The 16955-nt window shown below is 50.7% G+C and overlaps 8 protein-coding genes across 8 annotated transcripts; 5 read left to right on the top strand and 3 right to left on the bottom strand.

Annotated features, from left to right (window-relative positions):
- Window positions 1-1457: 1457 nt before the first annotated feature.
- Window positions 1458-2344, top strand: cyp4 (peptidyl-prolyl cis-trans isomerase; the record flags this gene model as incomplete). Its single annotated transcript, XM_043266443.1, has 4 exons — window positions 1458-1509; window positions 1704-1873; window positions 1984-2090; window positions 2158-2344. 4 exons carry the CDS (start codon window positions 1458-1460, stop codon window positions 2342-2344), a joined length of 516 nt encoding a protein of 171 aa, XP_043122378.1.
- Window positions 2345-2976: 632 nt separating this feature from the next.
- On the bottom strand, window positions 2977-3862 carry Aspvir_001316 (high-affinity Cu transporter CTR3; the record flags this gene model as incomplete). The annotated part of the gene is made up of 4 exons (XM_043266442.1): window positions 2977-3013; window positions 3091-3562; window positions 3619-3649; window positions 3725-3862. 4 exons carry the CDS (start codon window positions 3860-3862, stop codon window positions 2977-2979), a joined length of 678 nt encoding a protein of 225 aa, XP_043122377.1.
- Window positions 3863-4633: 771 nt separating this feature from the next.
- Aspvir_001315 (exosome non-catalytic core subunit SKI6) lies at window positions 4634-5504 on the bottom strand (the record flags this gene model as incomplete). Its single annotated transcript, XM_043266441.1, has 2 exons — window positions 4634-5144; window positions 5206-5504. 2 exons carry the CDS (start codon window positions 5502-5504, stop codon window positions 4634-4636), a joined length of 810 nt encoding a protein of 269 aa, XP_043122376.1.
- Window positions 5505-5909: 405 nt separating this feature from the next.
- Window positions 5910-8994, top strand: Aspvir_001314 (putative DNA excision repair protein (Rad26L); the record flags this gene model as incomplete). The annotated part of the gene is made up of 2 exons (XM_043266440.1): window positions 5910-6018; window positions 6077-8994. The coding sequence occupies 2 exons, from the start codon at window positions 5910-5912 to the stop codon at window positions 8992-8994; spliced, it is 3027 nt and encodes a 1008-aa protein (XP_043122375.1).
- Window positions 8995-9209: 215 nt separating this feature from the next.
- Window positions 9210-10073, bottom strand: ssuA (RNA polymerase II subunit A C-terminal domain phosphatase; the record flags this gene model as incomplete). The annotated part of the gene is made up of 1 exon (XM_043266439.1): window positions 9210-10073. One exon carries the CDS (start codon window positions 10071-10073, stop codon window positions 9210-9212), a length of 864 nt encoding a protein of 287 aa, XP_043122374.1.
- A 1010-nt stretch (window positions 10074-11083) lies between these two features.
- Aspvir_001312 (nicotinamidase) lies at window positions 11084-11840 on the top strand (the record flags this gene model as incomplete). The annotated part of the gene is made up of 2 exons (XM_043266438.1): window positions 11084-11134; window positions 11184-11840. 2 exons carry the CDS (start codon window positions 11084-11086, stop codon window positions 11838-11840), a joined length of 708 nt encoding a protein of 235 aa, XP_043122373.1.
- Window positions 11841-12710: 870 nt separating this feature from the next.
- Window positions 12711-13661, top strand: Aspvir_001311 (GIG1 family protein; the record flags this gene model as incomplete). Its single annotated transcript, XM_043266437.1, has 4 exons — window positions 12711-12990; window positions 13050-13232; window positions 13288-13472; window positions 13524-13661. The coding sequence occupies 4 exons, from the start codon at window positions 12711-12713 to the stop codon at window positions 13659-13661; spliced, it is 786 nt and encodes a 261-aa protein (XP_043122372.1).
- A 1297-nt stretch (window positions 13662-14958) lies between these two features.
- Aspvir_001310 (OSBP family protein) lies at window positions 14959-16842 on the top strand (the record flags this gene model as incomplete). The annotated part of the gene is made up of 7 exons (XM_043266436.1): window positions 14959-15079; window positions 15174-15279; window positions 15337-15447; window positions 15518-15796; window positions 15876-16125; window positions 16174-16487; window positions 16554-16842. The coding sequence occupies 7 exons, from the start codon at window positions 14959-14961 to the stop codon at window positions 16840-16842; spliced, it is 1470 nt and encodes a 489-aa protein (XP_043122371.1).
- Window positions 16843-16955: the final 113 nt, after the last annotated feature.

Genomic DNA, 16955 nt, shown 5'->3' with positions numbered 1-16955 from the left:
AATTTGCTCAGTGCCTCAGCCGTTTATCGGCAAGCTTGATCCTTCTTCATCTTCCTTGACTTTTTTCTACAATTCTCTGTCTTCTATTCTTTTGAAGCGGCAGAACTGGTATCTTTTACCCGAAACCCTGTTTTGGGTGCGCAGTGAGCGCCCCCAGACTGCCAAATTTGCGATTGATTTTACAGGTACTATGCATGACAATGAGCGGCCATGTGAAACGAAGTGTTCTTTATTGGAGCTTCATGACTTTCTTCCTTCACCATTCTTCTTGGGATCTAATCTTAATTTCGACTTGGTGTATTCTTATGTGATTTGGTTTTTTGCTATCATTCTTGCACACCGCTTCTGCTCCATTTTCATTCCTCGCGACGATTAGCGTTTTGACCTTTACGATCTTCGAGTCGCAAACGGCGGTGTCTTTCTCTTCTTGCTTGCAGTTTGCCTGGGCAATTCTGCCTTTGATTTTGCTTATTATGCCTTTCGTTACTACTACCAATTCGCATATTGACATTTTTATCGCTTGGAAGAACTGCCTGTTTCTGGTCCATCGTACATTTAATTTACTTTGACTTTATCGGTACTATATAACAGTCTGCCCATGCAAAGGTCAATTCGAGACAAGACGCTGGTTCGCCAGCATACTTTTATCCCTATCTTTCCTTCAGTTTATATCCCCGAAGCCAACTAGTTCGATGGTTAATCACGTGACCATCTATGATGGAGATCGAATCCGCCTTACTTCGTAGCAACTCCTTTTTCTCCTCCGCCTTGTTCCTAAGGTTCCAACAAGTTCTCGAAGCATTGTGCCTCCAGTGTATCATTATATAATCATAATTTTTTGGCACCATACTATTTTGGGATTCTGCTCTAGTTTTTCTCCCCTGCTTCCATCTTCACGTCTGGTTCGACTGCTTCCATACAGCACGTCACCGTTCGCAGCGTTCATCTGCTTCATATCAATTCAAGGTGAGTAGCGTCTCTCTGTTTCTCTGGAGACTGGACCTTCTCATGTGTTCCCAATTGCTTCTATTGGATGGGTTTGCTGTGCTCTTGATGCCCCTGCAAAGGACGACTCATCCCTAGCACGGTGCCTATCGCTGTGAGCTTGCTATATGCAGCCAACTACCGACCGGCCAACCACGTGGGAGCCTGAGGCCAGCAGCCCTCCACGACGGCTTACCTAAACTTACACAAATGGCTCTTTTCGGCTGACGCAATGTTTTTTCATTGCATCTTTTAGTCCCGTGACTGCCCCCCGTTCGGCCGCCGTATTGACCCGCTTCTGCCCCTCCTTTTAGTTCCAGCACCGACTAGCAACAATGTTCTCCCGTAGCCTGAGGTCAACAATAACCCCACCTTGCTCGTCCTTCACTTCTCGTCCCCTCCTCTCCTCCGTTGTCAATTGCAATCAGTCCTCCTTCCTGTCTCTTCGCAGATTCCATCAAACCCCCTCCGCCATGTCTCAGGTTTTCTTCGACGTCGAGTACGCCCCTGTGGGCACCTCTGCCCGTAAGTTATCCCACGCCCTCCCTGTCGTTATTGTACTTGGTTTCCGGGCCCGGGGTACAATTGCATTACCCCTCCATCCTCCCGCTTTTCAGCATCGGCGCGGAAGCGTGCTCAAAGCGGGCCGTATTGAATCTGACTTCAATCAATGCTTTCGAATCGTTTTACTGACGGTATTCTGCTTCGTGTCTTGACAGCCAAGGTTGGCCGTATTGTGTTCAACCTCTTCGATAAGGAGGTCCCGAAGACCACCAAGAACTTCCGTGAGCTCTGCAAGAGACCTGCTGGCGAAGGCTTCCGGGACTCTACCTTCCACCGCATCATCCCCAACTTCATGCTCCAGGGTGGTGACTTCACTCGTGGCAATGTGAGTTTTCGTCATAAACGACACCGCTCTCACCGGACCCGTTACCCCATATTGCTTTTTGGACCCTGAATAGGACTTGAGAACTAATATGTACAACTCTTTGCGCTCAGGGCACTGGTGGTCGCTCTATCTACGGCGAGAAGTTTGCCGATGAGAACTTCATCCGCAAGCACGACAAGGAGGGTATCCTCTCCATGGCCAACGCTGGTCCCAACACGTAAGTTGTATCCTGCGATTTGTTTATGTCTATAGAGGTACGTGAAGTTGTACTGATCGCCTTGTAGCAACGGCTCTCAGTTTTTCATCACCACGGCTGTGACTTCCTGGCTCGATGGCAAGCACGTCGTCTTTGGTGAAGTTGCGGACAAGGATTCCTACAGTGTCGTCAAGGAGATCGAGGCTCTCGGAAGCAGCAGCGGTGCTGTCCGTTCCAACACTCGTCCCAAGATCGTCAACTGTGGTGAGCTGTAAGCAATGAAAAGGGGAAGATAATGGGTCCGATCAAACGGGAGCCTCTCGGTTCTAACGACTAAAAAGATGAAGCCTGTGGCTCTCTGTTCTCCGATCAGGCCTTGGGGGTTCCGACGTCTCCTTTTTTGCGTGGTGTAATCTAGAACTGTTCCCGAATTATTAGCCAAGCATGTCTCTGTCCACTTTCAGTCTGTGCCGGCAATTGCTTCTAATCGGTTCCGTTTCTGATCGCCTGTAAATCTTTGCAGTTTGCCGTCGTAACTAAGCCCCTACTGCGCCGTACGACCTACGTGACAGCGTTTAGGAAGTCGGGCTTGAGAATATGAGGCTGAGGGCGAGCAAAGAGACTGTTGGAATGCACGTATAGGTTGCTTGGCCCAGATTGCGAAGATCTCTTCACTGAGCCATATCTTGATTTTACGTCAATAAAACGACTACAAAACTGATCATGAAACTGGATGGTAAACTTTTGTGTTCTTCTTGATTGTCGTCACAGGTTTCATATTACAGACCCCTTGGAGGTATCTTGGTCAACAGCGTGTACACTCCACCACAGATCTAAGAGATGAGAAGCGGAACGCTTGAATCGGGAGCGACTCAAACGAATTGCAGGCCGGATCAACGAGCAATATCTATCCGCAGCATTTGGTGACCGTTGTAGCATCATTCCTAAGACGAAGACACAGGTCAGATCGAGCCCTTTGCATATCATCCGAGGAAAGGTAAGGGGGAGGAGAACGACATACTCCTTCTGCAGATTCAAAGGCTCCCAGGAGAAGATAAAGGAACCCAGGAACGCCCCGATGAAGATACAGATAATGATGTACCCGTTGAAGTACATGGCAAGCAACATGACAAAGTACGCCACCGCGAACTGCAGCATATGCAGCAGGGCACGCACCAGCTGCTCGATCAGCGTGGGGCGGACGGGCGTCTTGTCCTCGAAGGCGCTGCAGATCGTCTGCGCTGCGGCTTTGGATGCTGCGCCTTCGACGCCGGGGGTAGGTTCGGGAGCGTCCTCGGCGGCGGTCAGGCCTTGGGACGAGGCGGTTGTGGAGAGGTACTGTTTTCTCAGGCGGGCGCGGTGGACAATGAAGGCGTCGTACTCGCGGCCGACGCGGCGGAGGAACTCGAGGCAGATGACGAGGCAGATGACCCCGATGCAGGAGCCGGCGAACATGCCGCGGGAGGTGATGTGCCATTGGCTGGAGAGGAAGCCTGGAGATGGTTGGCGTTAGAATCGTGGAGGGAGAAGAGAGAGTCAAAAAGCTTACAGGAATCGATGGTGTACCAGTTCCACAACATCTAGACGGTTGGGGAGGTCAGCCGGTGGTTTATTGTTTGATATTGTCGTCGGTGCTGTGCTCCGAGTCTGCATACCGAGATCTTGCAGGAAGACGAGTGCATGCCGTCCATGCCACCCATGCCACCCATATCACCCATGCCACTCATGCTATGAGAGCTGCCGGTGCTCATGGCGGCGCTGACAGTCGAGGTTGCGGACATGGCCATGGTCATGGTTGAAGTCATGGAGTCCATATCGTGGTGCATATGATCCATTCTACTGGTGGGATAGACGATTGTACATGTGAAAGTTTAGGGATTTTCCTATGAGATGCACTTGAGGTAGCGAGTCAGTCAATCCCTGACCTGGCAGACAGGGACAGGGAGGAAAGGTGGAATAGAGAACGGGAGAAGAGAGAAGAGCAGAGTAATAGAGGCAAGAATTGTGAAGAGGAAACAAGGCGGTTATCTAGATAAAGATAGCAAGCAGTGACACCCTGGGAGAAAGTGAAGTCGTACAACTAGACAGGCCCATCAGGGAACAAATGAGCTGCTCCCCGGCGCTCTCTCTGCTCTTCTGTGGCTCGATCGCATGATTCTCATAGTCATTGGGTGGATATCAATTCGAGTATTCTGCTCTGTTTCATAATTTGTGCTCGAAAGGCCTCAGTTTGCTGTTTGCTAGGAAGTACTGGGCTGCAGTCCAAACCAATTAGGGTTTGGCTGCGAGTGGAATTGAGCACATTTCGGCCGCTTGGCTGCTTTGGCCCCCAGGACATTATTGGAATCTATGCTAAGGAACTGGGTCTCTGCTTATTGAAAAAACGAGCTTAGCCTTATAGGGTTTTATCAACGTGTAAAAGAAATGGAATGGTAAAAAGAAAAAAAAATATGAATCATTCAAAGGTACAATCACCCCATCTATCATCATAACCGCGACGCCCAACTCCCAAGAGTATACATGCAGGGTATAAAAGTATCGAGACACATGATGTCAAGTAGATATCATACTCCCCGGTTTGTCCCTTTGATGACTCCTTCCAAGATCTCCCGGATTTGCTTGCATCCGTCGATTCCGACGGCAAGCATTGTCTCGAGATAAGTGCAATGGACTTTCGAGTCCATCACCATCATGGAGACCTTCATATCTTCGTCGTCCTCGTCCATAGCGTCCTCTCCAACGGGAACAGCTGTTGTTGTCCCAACCGTCAGGAAAGGAAGCTCTTGTTCTTCAGGCAGTGACAGATCTAGAAGGGGATCCAGGAAGTCATTCCGAGGATCACGTGGCGTAGAGGCGCTCCCGCTCATGCCAGAGGTACAGGCAGAAAGCAAGCCCGGCATGGGAATACCGGCGTCGACAAGGGCCAGGGTGCACGCATTGACCGCTGCGGCCAGGAGAGACCCGTCAGCCGACAGGACTGAGACGTGAATGCTAATCGTACTGTGTGGATAGAGGTGGGTGTGAAGGTGGGATTGGAAGGCCGATCGCAGGATCGTCGCAATTCGCGAAGATTGCCTATGTCGGGACATGTTAGAACGTAGCGAAAGAGACGAAGCGTAGCAATAAGGTCTCATACCTGTCGCTGCCCCCAGCCCTCCTCCTGCGATCAACGCCTGCAAACCCCGCAACGTTGACATCGACCTCGACCACAGCTCCGGCTGATCCTGCAGCACCTCCTGTCGCGTCCCCCCTCTTTCCCTCCGCGGGACCATGAACAGAGCACATTATCGATGTATTTCCCATGGACAAAAAGGATGACCCAGAACTGGCGGGGTTGGTAGAAATCTGGGCTTGAAGAAGACGGAGCTCGTTCCAGCGGCGTCCATCAAGGCGCAGCTTCGTAAGCGGATACGTCGTAGAGGTATCGAGAGGCATTTTGAGTCCTTCAAGTTATCGTTATGGTCCACCAATCTCTGTGCCTTATCAACCAGTTCCGCAACCGTTCGCTATAATGCCAGTCACGAGCAATTTTTCCAGACGTCAGGACGCCAGCCAGGTGTTAAGCAATGTTAAGCAACAATGAAGAAAAAGCGCTTGTAAAGGCGATGAAATTTGACTCAGGATTATCCCAATCCCAAATGACGTACGAGCAATTGCGCGGGCAAACGAATGTGAAAGGACGGCGGAGGTCGAAAGTGAGAGCAGACAAATTCAGTTTGCGGCCAACAGCTCTTTTCCCAGTCGGGAAATCCGCCTGATAAGTATCCGCACTCCGCATTCTCACCAGCACTTCCTCCACGCGTTTGGAGACAAATTTCCTGCTCCTCCTTGTTCTTCAGCATGGGCGGAGATTGGGAGTTACAAGCCACCGACGTATCAACTGTTGACGATACGGAAGATGACGATCTCGATGGCACTCATTCCTCCAAGCCGTCAATACCTCCTCGCTGTATGTTTCTCCGCATGTACGCTTTAGCTACGAGCTAATCTGAGAAATCTGTGTCTAGATAGAGACCGTGTACTTAAGTCAGACCCCGAACCACCTCAGTCCGTCTCTGATCATGAGTGTCCGAGGATCAAGCAGTTATCGTCTCCTTCCAACCGTGATACCTCCGTCGTTGATATAGCCGATACCGACAGTGGCGACGATTCCTTCAACGATGGCGAAGCAGCGTATAAGCAGTTCAAAGAGAGGAAAGCTATCAAGCGAAAGCGCAGCAGTGCCAATCTTCGCAAGTCTAAGAAAAGCAAAGTGGCGAATCCTGACTCGTTTGTCGGCAAAAGGCCGAAGAAAGAGGACGAGAAATCCACTCGTACGCGACCCGTCCTGAGGACATATGGGGAAGAGCTTCCCTCGGACGATGAGCTCATGGAGTATACGCTTCCGGACTATCTGCAGAAGCGTCGAAGACAGTTCGACCGGCGGATGGACCACCTGAAGGAGTCCGGGTTGAAGCTGCCACCAGATTTCGATGACGTGGAATTCTCGGACGATGAGCGGTTGGAGTTTCTAAAGGAGAGACCTGCATTTAGGAATATAGAACCTTGCGCGAAGTACGAGGATATAACCCTTCCATACTCGCTCGGTTTAATCCCGGCCCCCATTGCCCAATGGTTGCGACCCTATCAAGTCGAAGGTGCCGCCTTTCTCCATGAGCTTTTTGTCTATCAGAAAGGGGGCATTCTGGGTGACGATATGGGTCTGGGAAAGACGGTGCAAGTGATTACTTTCCTCACTGCTGCATACGGGAAGACTGGTGATGAACGAGACGCCAAAAGGATGAGAAAGATGAGGCGAAGTGGCCGGGACGGATGGTATCCGCGCACCTTGATCGTCTGTCCAGGGACCTTGATCCAGAACTGGATTTCGGAATTCAACCGTTGGGGCTGGTGGCATGTTGATACATACCATGGGGACAACAAGGAGCTCGCACTGCAAGCCGCGAGGTCAGGTCGCTTGGAAATTCTCATTACAACCTATGGCACATATCTGCACAATAAGGACGCCGTGAACATGGTCGAATGGGACTGCGTTGTGGCGGATGAGTGCCACATCATTAAGGAACGCAGCTCGGAAACAACAAAAGCGATGAACTTGGTCAATGCACTTTGCAGAATCGGGCTGACGGGGACCGCCATTCAGAACAAATACGAAGAATTGTGGACACTCCTCAATTGGACGAATCCGGGGAAACTTGGCCCGGTTACGATCTGGAGACGTACCATCTCAGAGCCGTTGAGAATTGGACAGTCACACGATGCCACTCTTTACCAACTCAGCAAAGCGCGCAAGACAGCGAAGAAGCTCGTCGAGAATCTCCTACCTCAGTTTTTCCTACGGCGCATGAAGACACTGATAGCCGATCAGCTTCCAAAGAAGAGCGACCGAGTCGTTTTCTGTCCGCTCACCGAGACGCAGGCAAGTGCTTACGAAAACATCCTCGACAGCGACATTGTTCAGTACATCAAGGCATCCTCCGACAAGTGTGACTGTGGCTCAGGAAAGAAAGCAGGCTGGTGCTGCCGGCAGTTTCTGCCCTCCGGAGGCAGATGGCAGAACTATGTATTCCCCGCTATAGCCATACTCCAGAAGCTCAGCAACCACCTTGCAACACTCATACCGCAAGGGGCAGACTCCTTGGAGAAGCAAGAGAAGGATAAAGAGATGCTGGAGATTGCCGTGCCCGACCAGTGGGAGCAGCTCTATCGAACCCGAGACTCCATTGTCAACTACGCCAACCCCGAATTCTGCGGGAAATGGAAGGTCCTCCGCAAGCTTCTGAAATGGTGGCATGCGAACGGTGATAAGGTGCTGGTGTTTTCGCACAGCGTCCGTCTTCTCAAGATGCTGCAGATGCTCTTTCATTATACTAGCTACAATGTGAGCTACCTGGACGGCTCCATGCCTTATGAGGAGCGGACAAAGGTTGTCGACGAGTTCAATTCCGACCCAAAGCAGTTTGTCTTTCTAATCTCAACCCGGTCTGGAGGCGTTGGCCTGAACATCACCTCGGCGAATAAAGTCGTTGTCGTCGACCCGAACTGGAACCCCTCGCACGACTTACAGGCCCAGGACCGAGCGTACCGAATTGGACAGGCTCGCAACGTCGAGGTCTTCCGCCTGATCTCCGCCGGCACGATCGAGGAAATTGTCTACGCGCGTCAGATATACAAGCAACAGCAGGCCAACATCGGCTATAACGCCAGCTCCGAACGGAGATACTTCAAAGGAGTGCAGGAGAAAAAAGACCAGAAGGGCGAGATCTTCGGGCTGGACAATCTGTTCGAGTTCAAAACCAACAACATCGTCCTCAGGGACATTGTCAACAAGACCAACGTCGCCGAGAGCAAGGCCGGCGTCCAAGTCATGGACATCGACGTCGACGAAACCGACGCAGCGACCACCACGCTTGACACCAGCTCCGAACCCAAGAATCCAGACGACCAGGTCATGAGCCAGTTAGCCGCCATGATCCGCGGCGACGCCGACGACGCCGCGCCCCAGGCCCAGGCCGCAGTGACCGCGCAGAAACACGATCCCATCCAGGCCATCCTCGCCGGCGCGGGCGTTGAATACACCCATTTGAACAACGAAGTCATCGGGTCGTCCAAGGTGGAAGAGCGCCTCAGTCGGCGTGCCGAGCTAGCCGATGAAAATCTCGGCGACATACAGGTCTTCGGGTCCTCGCAAGACAGGACCGGGCGGGACTCCATTCTCGACAAGGACGGCCGGCCCATCCGGTATAGATTCCATCCACCACGGGAGGTGGTGAAGCGTCAGTTTTGTAGTATGGCGAAGCGGTTCGGGTTCGCTAGTGCCACGGAGTTTGCGCTTGTGGTGGAGGGTATGACGCAGGCTCAGAGACGGGCGTGTTTGGAGCGGTGGTATAGGGAGCGACGAGAGATACTTTTGGGTCAGAGATGATATTATGGATTTGGAAAACGGGCGTTCGACCTGGTTGGGCTTTTTGTTCAAGAGATACCCTTTTGCTTAGTTGGAGTTGGATTTTATTCGACTGTCCGGTGATATTTGTACGTTAATAGCTACAAGAAGACACTGACTGCCCAATATGCAGAGAAAAGTCATATTAATTCACGGATTATCGTTATGCAAGTGCGAAGCACTATTGATTCTCGTTACTATAGCCAGGCCAAAGTCCACAAAGCCGGCAAATTAGGCCACTTCTCCTGCCACGAAGCCAGAATCTCGGGAACGCGTTCGTCGAAGCTCCTACGGGCGTCGCCGTTACCGTTTTCCCAGCCCTCGGCACCATGAATCTTACGTTCCTGGGTGGCCGCATCGTTCAGTCGCGTGGCTAATTCGAGGATGGCCTTTCCTCCTACCAGGGCTTCCTCATGGTTATCTCTGATATCGACATTGAACACGTGGACTGGTCGGTTGAGGGACGCGCCCTTGTTCATGAGATCGTCTACGACGGCATCCCAGCACCGCTCCTCGCAGGTGATGATCACGTCGACCGTGCCTCCTTCCGTGCCCAGAGCACCCTTGTCGCCTTTCGACACGTGGTCCACGCGCGGCATCCCCGGAACCCAGTCCTGGAAACGCTCCGGGCCCCATTTCAAATTCCGGTTGCGGTCAAGCATGTTCAGAAGGCCATTATTACGGTAGAGTCTTTCGTCCTTGGCGAGGAGCTCGTCATACATTTGCGAGTACGAGGTGGTGTTGAAGTTGTAGACATTAGGTTGAGTGATGGATGGTCCTGGAAGACGGACCAGGGAACCTGTTCCGAATGAGATAACGGGGAAGGGAGAGGGCGCCGTGGAGAGCCGGAGATGGGCTTCCATCGAACGGTTTTGGTTCGATGCACATACTGTGCAGAACTTCAGCTTGGATGAGTCTGACGACGGTGCGGGTGCAGCTGCTTCTGCGGCCTGGGCCTCGCCTGTGCCTGTCGTAGAGGTCTCCGGGGGTGGAGGAGGGGGCGGAGGAGGCGGATTGGGAGTGGTAGCTCCCACACTGGATAGTCGAGGGTCATGAGCCATGGTGAGCGGCGATATAATCGAATATCACCAAGTGTGATGTGTTATTCTTAGGAGAAACGGAGGTGCCGGCTTGGGAGTCGACTTTGCGAGACCAAAATCAAGGAGGCTGGAAGGTGTGTTCACTTGTTCCTTGTAAGAGCTGCTTTCAATTAGCAGATTGAATGGTGATGCTTGCAAGAGCAGTGACCAAGGAAACAAAGTGTAAATTATCAGAAATCTAATTATGCGTATAAAAAGGTTGTCCGCATCGTGTAGCTAGGACAGCTCCAATAAAAAGAGATCATCATGTGATGGCACAGCATGGGTTGATAGAAATTCATACTTCGTGGTACATACCTTGAGAACGCCTCTCATTATCTGCGTCTTGAAATGAGCCTGATGTACTGTTGTCAATTGTATGATCTCGACAGATGGATGAAGGGCCGCAGCCCTGATGACAGAAGTGAAGAATCTTGCGTGTGTTTTTGCTCCACACGAAGCTTTTGGGTGCTGAGCTGAGTCAGCAGGCGCTGATCCTGCGCTAACCCTTTGGGGAACTGACCGTGGATGAACGTTGAGAGTCGTGATACAGAACAGCTGAAGAAGTTCCTGACAGGTCCTGATAGATACCTGCCAAAATAACCCTGACACCATCATGGATTTTAGGCGATATTGTCAGCCTTTGCAAGCCTTACGCTAATCTTTCCCGGTTCCTCTGGCCAAACGGAGCGGAATCATGTGACTCTATCATGGGGTATATGTCCCCGTCATTTCGATCTAACCAGTGCCATCCTACGACAATGTGTCTTCCCAGGCTGCTCGATGTTTGCATTGTCTTCAGACTGCGCATGAAAATTATCTGACTGGAGAGTGTGACAACCAGGCTACCCATAACTCAGACAAAACCTAGAATAAAAGGAAAACGCGCATACTTCGTGCCCATATAGGGGTCGACCATTGCTTCTGGAAGGGCAATACAAACTGATTTCAATAGACTCTTAACCCAAGAAAGCTGTCACACCCAACTCATGATGAAGGCAGCATTACTTGTGGTAGATATGCAGGAAGATTTCTGCCCACCGGTCAGCACAGCTTGCTCTCATGTCTGTGGAAAGAAGCTCATAGCAACAGGATGGATCACTCGCGGTACAAGGGGCTCGCTCCATTGCACCACTCATTAATAACTTGCTCGCCAACCCAGGCTTCGTGATACGTGTAGCCTCGCAAGATTATCACCCCCAAAATCATGTATCTTTTGCGAGCAATCATCCCGAGCCTAACAATCGCCCCTTTGAGTCCGTCTTCCAGATGACCAATCCGGCGCCTGGGAAGCAAAACGAGACCAAGGAGCAAAGGCTATGGCCCGTTCATTGTGTTGGAGGGACCAAGGGGGCCTCTATCATCCCTGAGATTGACAGCAGTAAGATTGACCTGCACGTGAAGAAGGGCATGGATGCGCGTGTTGAGATGTACTCTGCCTTCTCTGATGCGTTCGGCAACCTTGACCCGGCCGTTCATGCTCAGTCAGTGGACGTTGATCTCAAAGCAGTGCTGGCAGAGAGGGGCATCACGCATGTGTTCTCAGTGGGGATCGCTGGTGACTATTGTGTCAAATACACGGCTATGGATGCCGCGAGGTCAGGGTTCAAAAGTTATCTTGTCGAGGATGCGACCAGAAGCGTCGATCCTGATGCAGGATGGGAGGAGGCCAAGCGAGAGTGTGAAGCAGCGGGAGTAACAATCATTCGATCGGACGGGCCTGAGATTGCGGCTCTCACTGCGTCTTAGTTGCCGTATCGAGAGGAACTGCACATGGTACCCAGTATTCAAGCGAAATCGACATGATGATAGACTTTTGAATCGGAACTGAGCTAGGACCTTGCTATGGCGTCAGACACATCGTCGGTGAACCTTAGAATCCAGCATTAGGACATGAGTAGTAGACTGCTTATACGAAGCGTACGATGAGGATTTTACCGCATCCTGATGGTGTGAAGTAGGCTGTGAACCGCAGTTTGTGAGACTATGCCTCTGGACCGTATGATATTGACCCTAAGGTAGATAGTTCGTACCGATATATCTACGTTTTTGTTGGAAAAAACAGGATACTCGAGGTAAATATCTGATATCAAAAAGCTGTTTCAGCATTGCTTAGGGCGAATTAATGATTGACAATGGCGCCGTTCCGCAGTGGAGAACAATGCTTCTGACATTCTCCCTAGGCTCACTTGCATTCATTGTTGTTCTTGGCTTGGACTGCCCCAGAGATTGAGAGATTGAGTGAAAAGAATGAAGCCGGCTCAAATATTTTACCCTTATTGTATTACTATATGAAGGAGAAGCTAAAAGCTATCCAATCAATAGGAGAACATTCTGGGTGCTCTTGCGGGTCCTTTGACGGGTCGATCCCCCTTACCAGTTAACGGTCCCTTTGCGCTGATCGGGTCAATTCAACTCTAGGAGTTCATAATCTTATCCCACCGTCTGGGGGGACTTATCCTTTCTCCACACAGCATGTCTTTTCTGATTGCTCTTTCCATCTTGCCATCCTGTAGTGTAAGTGTTGCCTAAGCGCATATCTCATTTCGTTCGCTTCGGTACTCACCGAAGTATACCAAAACTACGCGAGGGGATTTGCTTATACAGACCAACAACACAATGCCTACAAATACAAGCCTCTCAACGCCAACAGCGGCATTCACAGCTGTCAATGAGAACTTTGAATCAACTACCATCAGCGTCTCAACTACGCACCTAGCTCAAAACAGGAATTTGACGGAGAAACTACCGTACTGGCTCGTCAATGTTCCCCCGTCGCAGTGGCCGGCAGAATGTCCTGCGTTTCTGCGCGACTTGCCGGCCAAGTCCATTGCCATTCTGTCGACACCAGATACGGAGTACAAGAGGCAGGATTGGGAGACGGTAAAGGAGATTGTTAGTAAGTGGGCCCGGGTTGGAGTAATGTGCGGCAACCAGTTGCTGACATGTTATAACCAGGAAGTAACCGGATAGATTTGTTCCAGCGCGTTCCGAGCGAACTGAGAAGGTATCTTGAATTTAAAGCGCACATTGTGGCCAAGTATGGATCGATCATGCGATTCATGGTCAAGAAAAGGCTCCGCTGGGGGGATGGACAGGCGGATGATCTGAGGCCCAAGGGGCGGCCGTTCGAGTTCGATGGTTCGTTTGCCCCTATTGTTGACTGGACTGGTCGTTCTGACGTGATTTCATGCAGAGGACATTCGGATTTTGTATAATGACTGGCCATATGGGGTCGAGGAGGACATTGTGCATCTTGTGGTGTGGACCAAGTTCGAGCTGGAAGATGATCCTGCCACGGATGATTTGACGCCTCAAGCGAGGAAGGAGATTGATGATTATGTGACAAGGACGTTTCGGTTGCGGGTGCCGGCTGAACAGGTTTGCTGTCCTAACTGGCGATGAGAGATTCAGTGTACTAAACAAGCACAGGTCATTTGGTTCAAGAACTGGAAGTCGCTCAAGTCGGTCCATGCAGTTGAACACTTTCATGTCATGCTCTATCAACCGGATATGGAATTCGTCAAGGAGGTTACTCAAGGGGATGTGCCAATGACGGCAAGGTTCTGAGCCGAGGTCTTAGACATGGTTGCCTATATAATCACCCATGGCATTGCTTGACTTGGGTTTGCTTCATATAGTTAGGGGCGGGATGATGGTGTAAGCAGGGTCTCTGAGACTAATTTACCCAGATACTTGGTAGACAGCTAGGCATAGACTACAGATACTAGGCAGATAGATAGATATAGACCCAGTTCGAGTTACTCTTAACCAATAGATCAAAAAAGTATCTATACGAGTACGGCGTACACGCTCCCTAAGTAAACCCCACCCGCCAAGCTTCTGCCCCTCGCCATCAGTCGGTGAGAACTAGAAATACGATTGCGCATGTGACGGGGGTTGAAAGACAAAGTATAAGATCCTGACGTTAGGGGATAAACAGTAGATGAAAATAGGAGAAATTGATTGAGACCATCTTACCATCGTCATTAAATATGGTAGGTAAATGACTGACTTGGACTCTTGTAGGACTTGTGGGGATTGAAATGGTGATACCTCCTCAGCCTTCTCTGGGATTCTGTATTGGCAACGTCACTCCCTGCCGGCTGCTCCACCCCAGTATAAACTAGACTATGAGCAAAACAAGAGTACTATTATTGTCGACCGGATTAAAATAAAGTGGTTAATGTAAAAAAAATAGTATGCCACAATAGTCAAGCGAAGAGGGGAAAGGGGAAAAAAAAGGAAAAAGGAAAAAGTGTCATCGATACAAAATCCTCTCTGTTTCTTCTCTCATTCTCCCAACTTCATCCTGATGTAGATACTGCGCAAGTCTCCTCTCACAAAGGAACCACAAGACCTGTCAACTGGTTCCATAAATATCTATCTATCAATCAGAAGGAAAGAAAAGAGACATCAGAAAAAGACTCCCCAAAGCGACTTTTCCTTCAAGAAGACCTCTTTTTCTCGTTCTCTTTCTCTTTCTCCTCTCCCCTCCCCTCCCTACGCGATACATTCTATCTATCTGATTCTACTTATTACTACTGCTTCTTATATCACAGTAACGAAATGCCTGTGACTGTTCCGCATATCCGCCGGCGTTCATCTGTGGCCACTTCCAGTAAGTAGAGTTCCGGAGTACATACTGTCAAATATCTACTCCGTAATATGACTGTTGTTGCTGTCTTCTCCCCAACACGTCATACCCGTCTGTCTTGCTCGTCCTTCCCCTCTAATCATTCTCTCCGCCTAATTTTTCCGTGCATACTTTGGTTACCTTATCATTACCACGAATTTTGTTTCCATCTGTTCTTGTCTTCTATATATCCTTAGCCATCTACATCAAAATCCGTCAGTTCATTCTGTCATGTCCGCTGACTGGGCCTCCTTTTTCCATCTTTCCTCAGGTACTCGTTCCTCCATGGATGAATCAAAGCCAGAAGCCGGAAGCGGGGAAGAGGAGGTCGTTGAGCCTGAACAGGGCAATGGTATGTAATTACTATAAGGTTCAGTTGCAACAAGGAGCTCGTCCCCGGAGGCTCTATTCTCGGCTGTAATATAGGCGCTTACTCCTTTGCTCAGTGCTGTCTCATATCATTTCCCAGCTCCGACCGGGCGCAGACCTGAGTCGGGTCGTTCTGCCTACCTTCATTCTGGAGCCTCGCTCCATGTTGGAACGGATCACAAAGTATGTGTGCTCGAACCTCGCTGTGATGCTCTGGCTAATCATGACCCCTATTGAAAGCTTCATGGCTCATCCGGAGACGCTTCTTCCCATGCCCACGATCGATGACCCCCTCGAGCGCTTCGTTTCCGTCGTCAAGTTCTACCTGAGCGGATGGCACATTAAACCTCCGTACGTGCACTCGACTTGCTCCCATTCTGTCTCCAAGGATGAGACATCCTCTCTAACGTGGATACTGCAGAGGCGTGAAGAAGCCGCTGAATCCGATTCTCGGAGAGACCTTCACTTGTTACTGGGATTACCCCGATGGCACGCGAGGGTATTACATCGCCGAACAGACCTCTCACCACCCTCCAAAGTCCAGCTACTTCTTCATGGCGCCAGAGCACCACATCCGAATTGACGGGACGTTGAAGCCTCGCAGCAAGTTCCTAGGAAACTCGGCGGCAAGTATGATGGAGGGTGTCGCCATTTTACGCTTCCTAAACCGCGGCCAAAACCCAGAGAAGGGCGAACGATAGTATGTGGCCGCATATCCCACTTTCATGAACTGCAGCTATAGACGTTGTTCAATCTGATACTAATTGAACGGTGTTCAGCATCCTGACACAACCGAATATGTACGCCCGTGGCATCCTTTTTGGAAAGATGAAGTATGAGCTCGGTGATCACAGCTACGTCCGTTGTCCCGAGAACAATCTGGTCGCCGATATCGAGTTCAAAACGAAGGGGTACTTTTCCGGCACCTACAATGCAATCGGAGGGACGATCAAGAATGAGAAAACGGGCGAGGTATACTATGAGCTGTCTGGACTTTGGAACGGAGAGATGTTCATCAAGGACGTTCATGTATGCTGCCCGAGTGTGTCCTAGAATAACCATACTGACTATGTATAGACTCACAAGAAGGATGTCCTGTTCGACGCAACACACGCAAAACATACACCGCCCAGTACCCGGCCGATCGAACAGCAGGGCGAGCGGGAATCGCAGCGGTTGTGGCACAGCACGGTCAAGGCGATCATTGCCCGTAACCACGAGGCGGCAACGGACGAAAAGTCAAAGATTGAAGATCGTCAACGTGAAGAGGCCGCTAAGCGGGCCGACGAAGGAGTGGAATGGCGTCCGAGGCTCTTCCGCCTTGTTCACGGGGGCCCCGGAGGTCCCGATGAGGGTGAGGAGGACTTGGACTGGATCATCAGCGCGCATGTGTAAGTGTGATGGAGGCGCCTCTTTTTACTACCGTCCTTCAATCAAAAGTTGACCGCGAACTACAGTGACTCTCGAAACCCCGAACTCGCCGCCCAACAAATCCTATCCATCGCGCCCATCCTGGATGGCCAGAAAGACAACAACCAATTCCAAATTCCACCTCACATACCAAAACAAGAGGACCAAACCGCTCCGTCTGCATCTGACGCCGTTGATGTAAAGAACCCTGGTAGTGGCACTGGCTCCGGACCCTCAGAAGCTCCCCAACCTTCGAGCGAGGGCAAAAACTCTGTAGAACGCAAGGATTCTCGGACCTCCGAAGTCGATGAATATGTCGACGCGGAGGAAAAATAAGCCTGACGCTACTCTCAACTATCTGATCTTGCTGCATACCAACGCTTCTCTTCGGTCATCCTATTTCGGATGAGGTCCCGCCAGGTGTCCGGACCTCTAGCCCGTTCGAGCAA

The sequence above is a fragment of the Aspergillus viridinutans genome, assembly GCF_018404265.1.
Source record: "Aspergillus viridinutans IFM 47045 DNA, scaffold_1, whole genome shotgun sequence".
NCBI lineage: Eukaryota > Fungi > Ascomycota > Eurotiomycetes > Eurotiales > Aspergillaceae > Aspergillus > Aspergillus viridinutans.
This window is presented reverse-complemented; position numbering and strand designations above follow the sequence as displayed.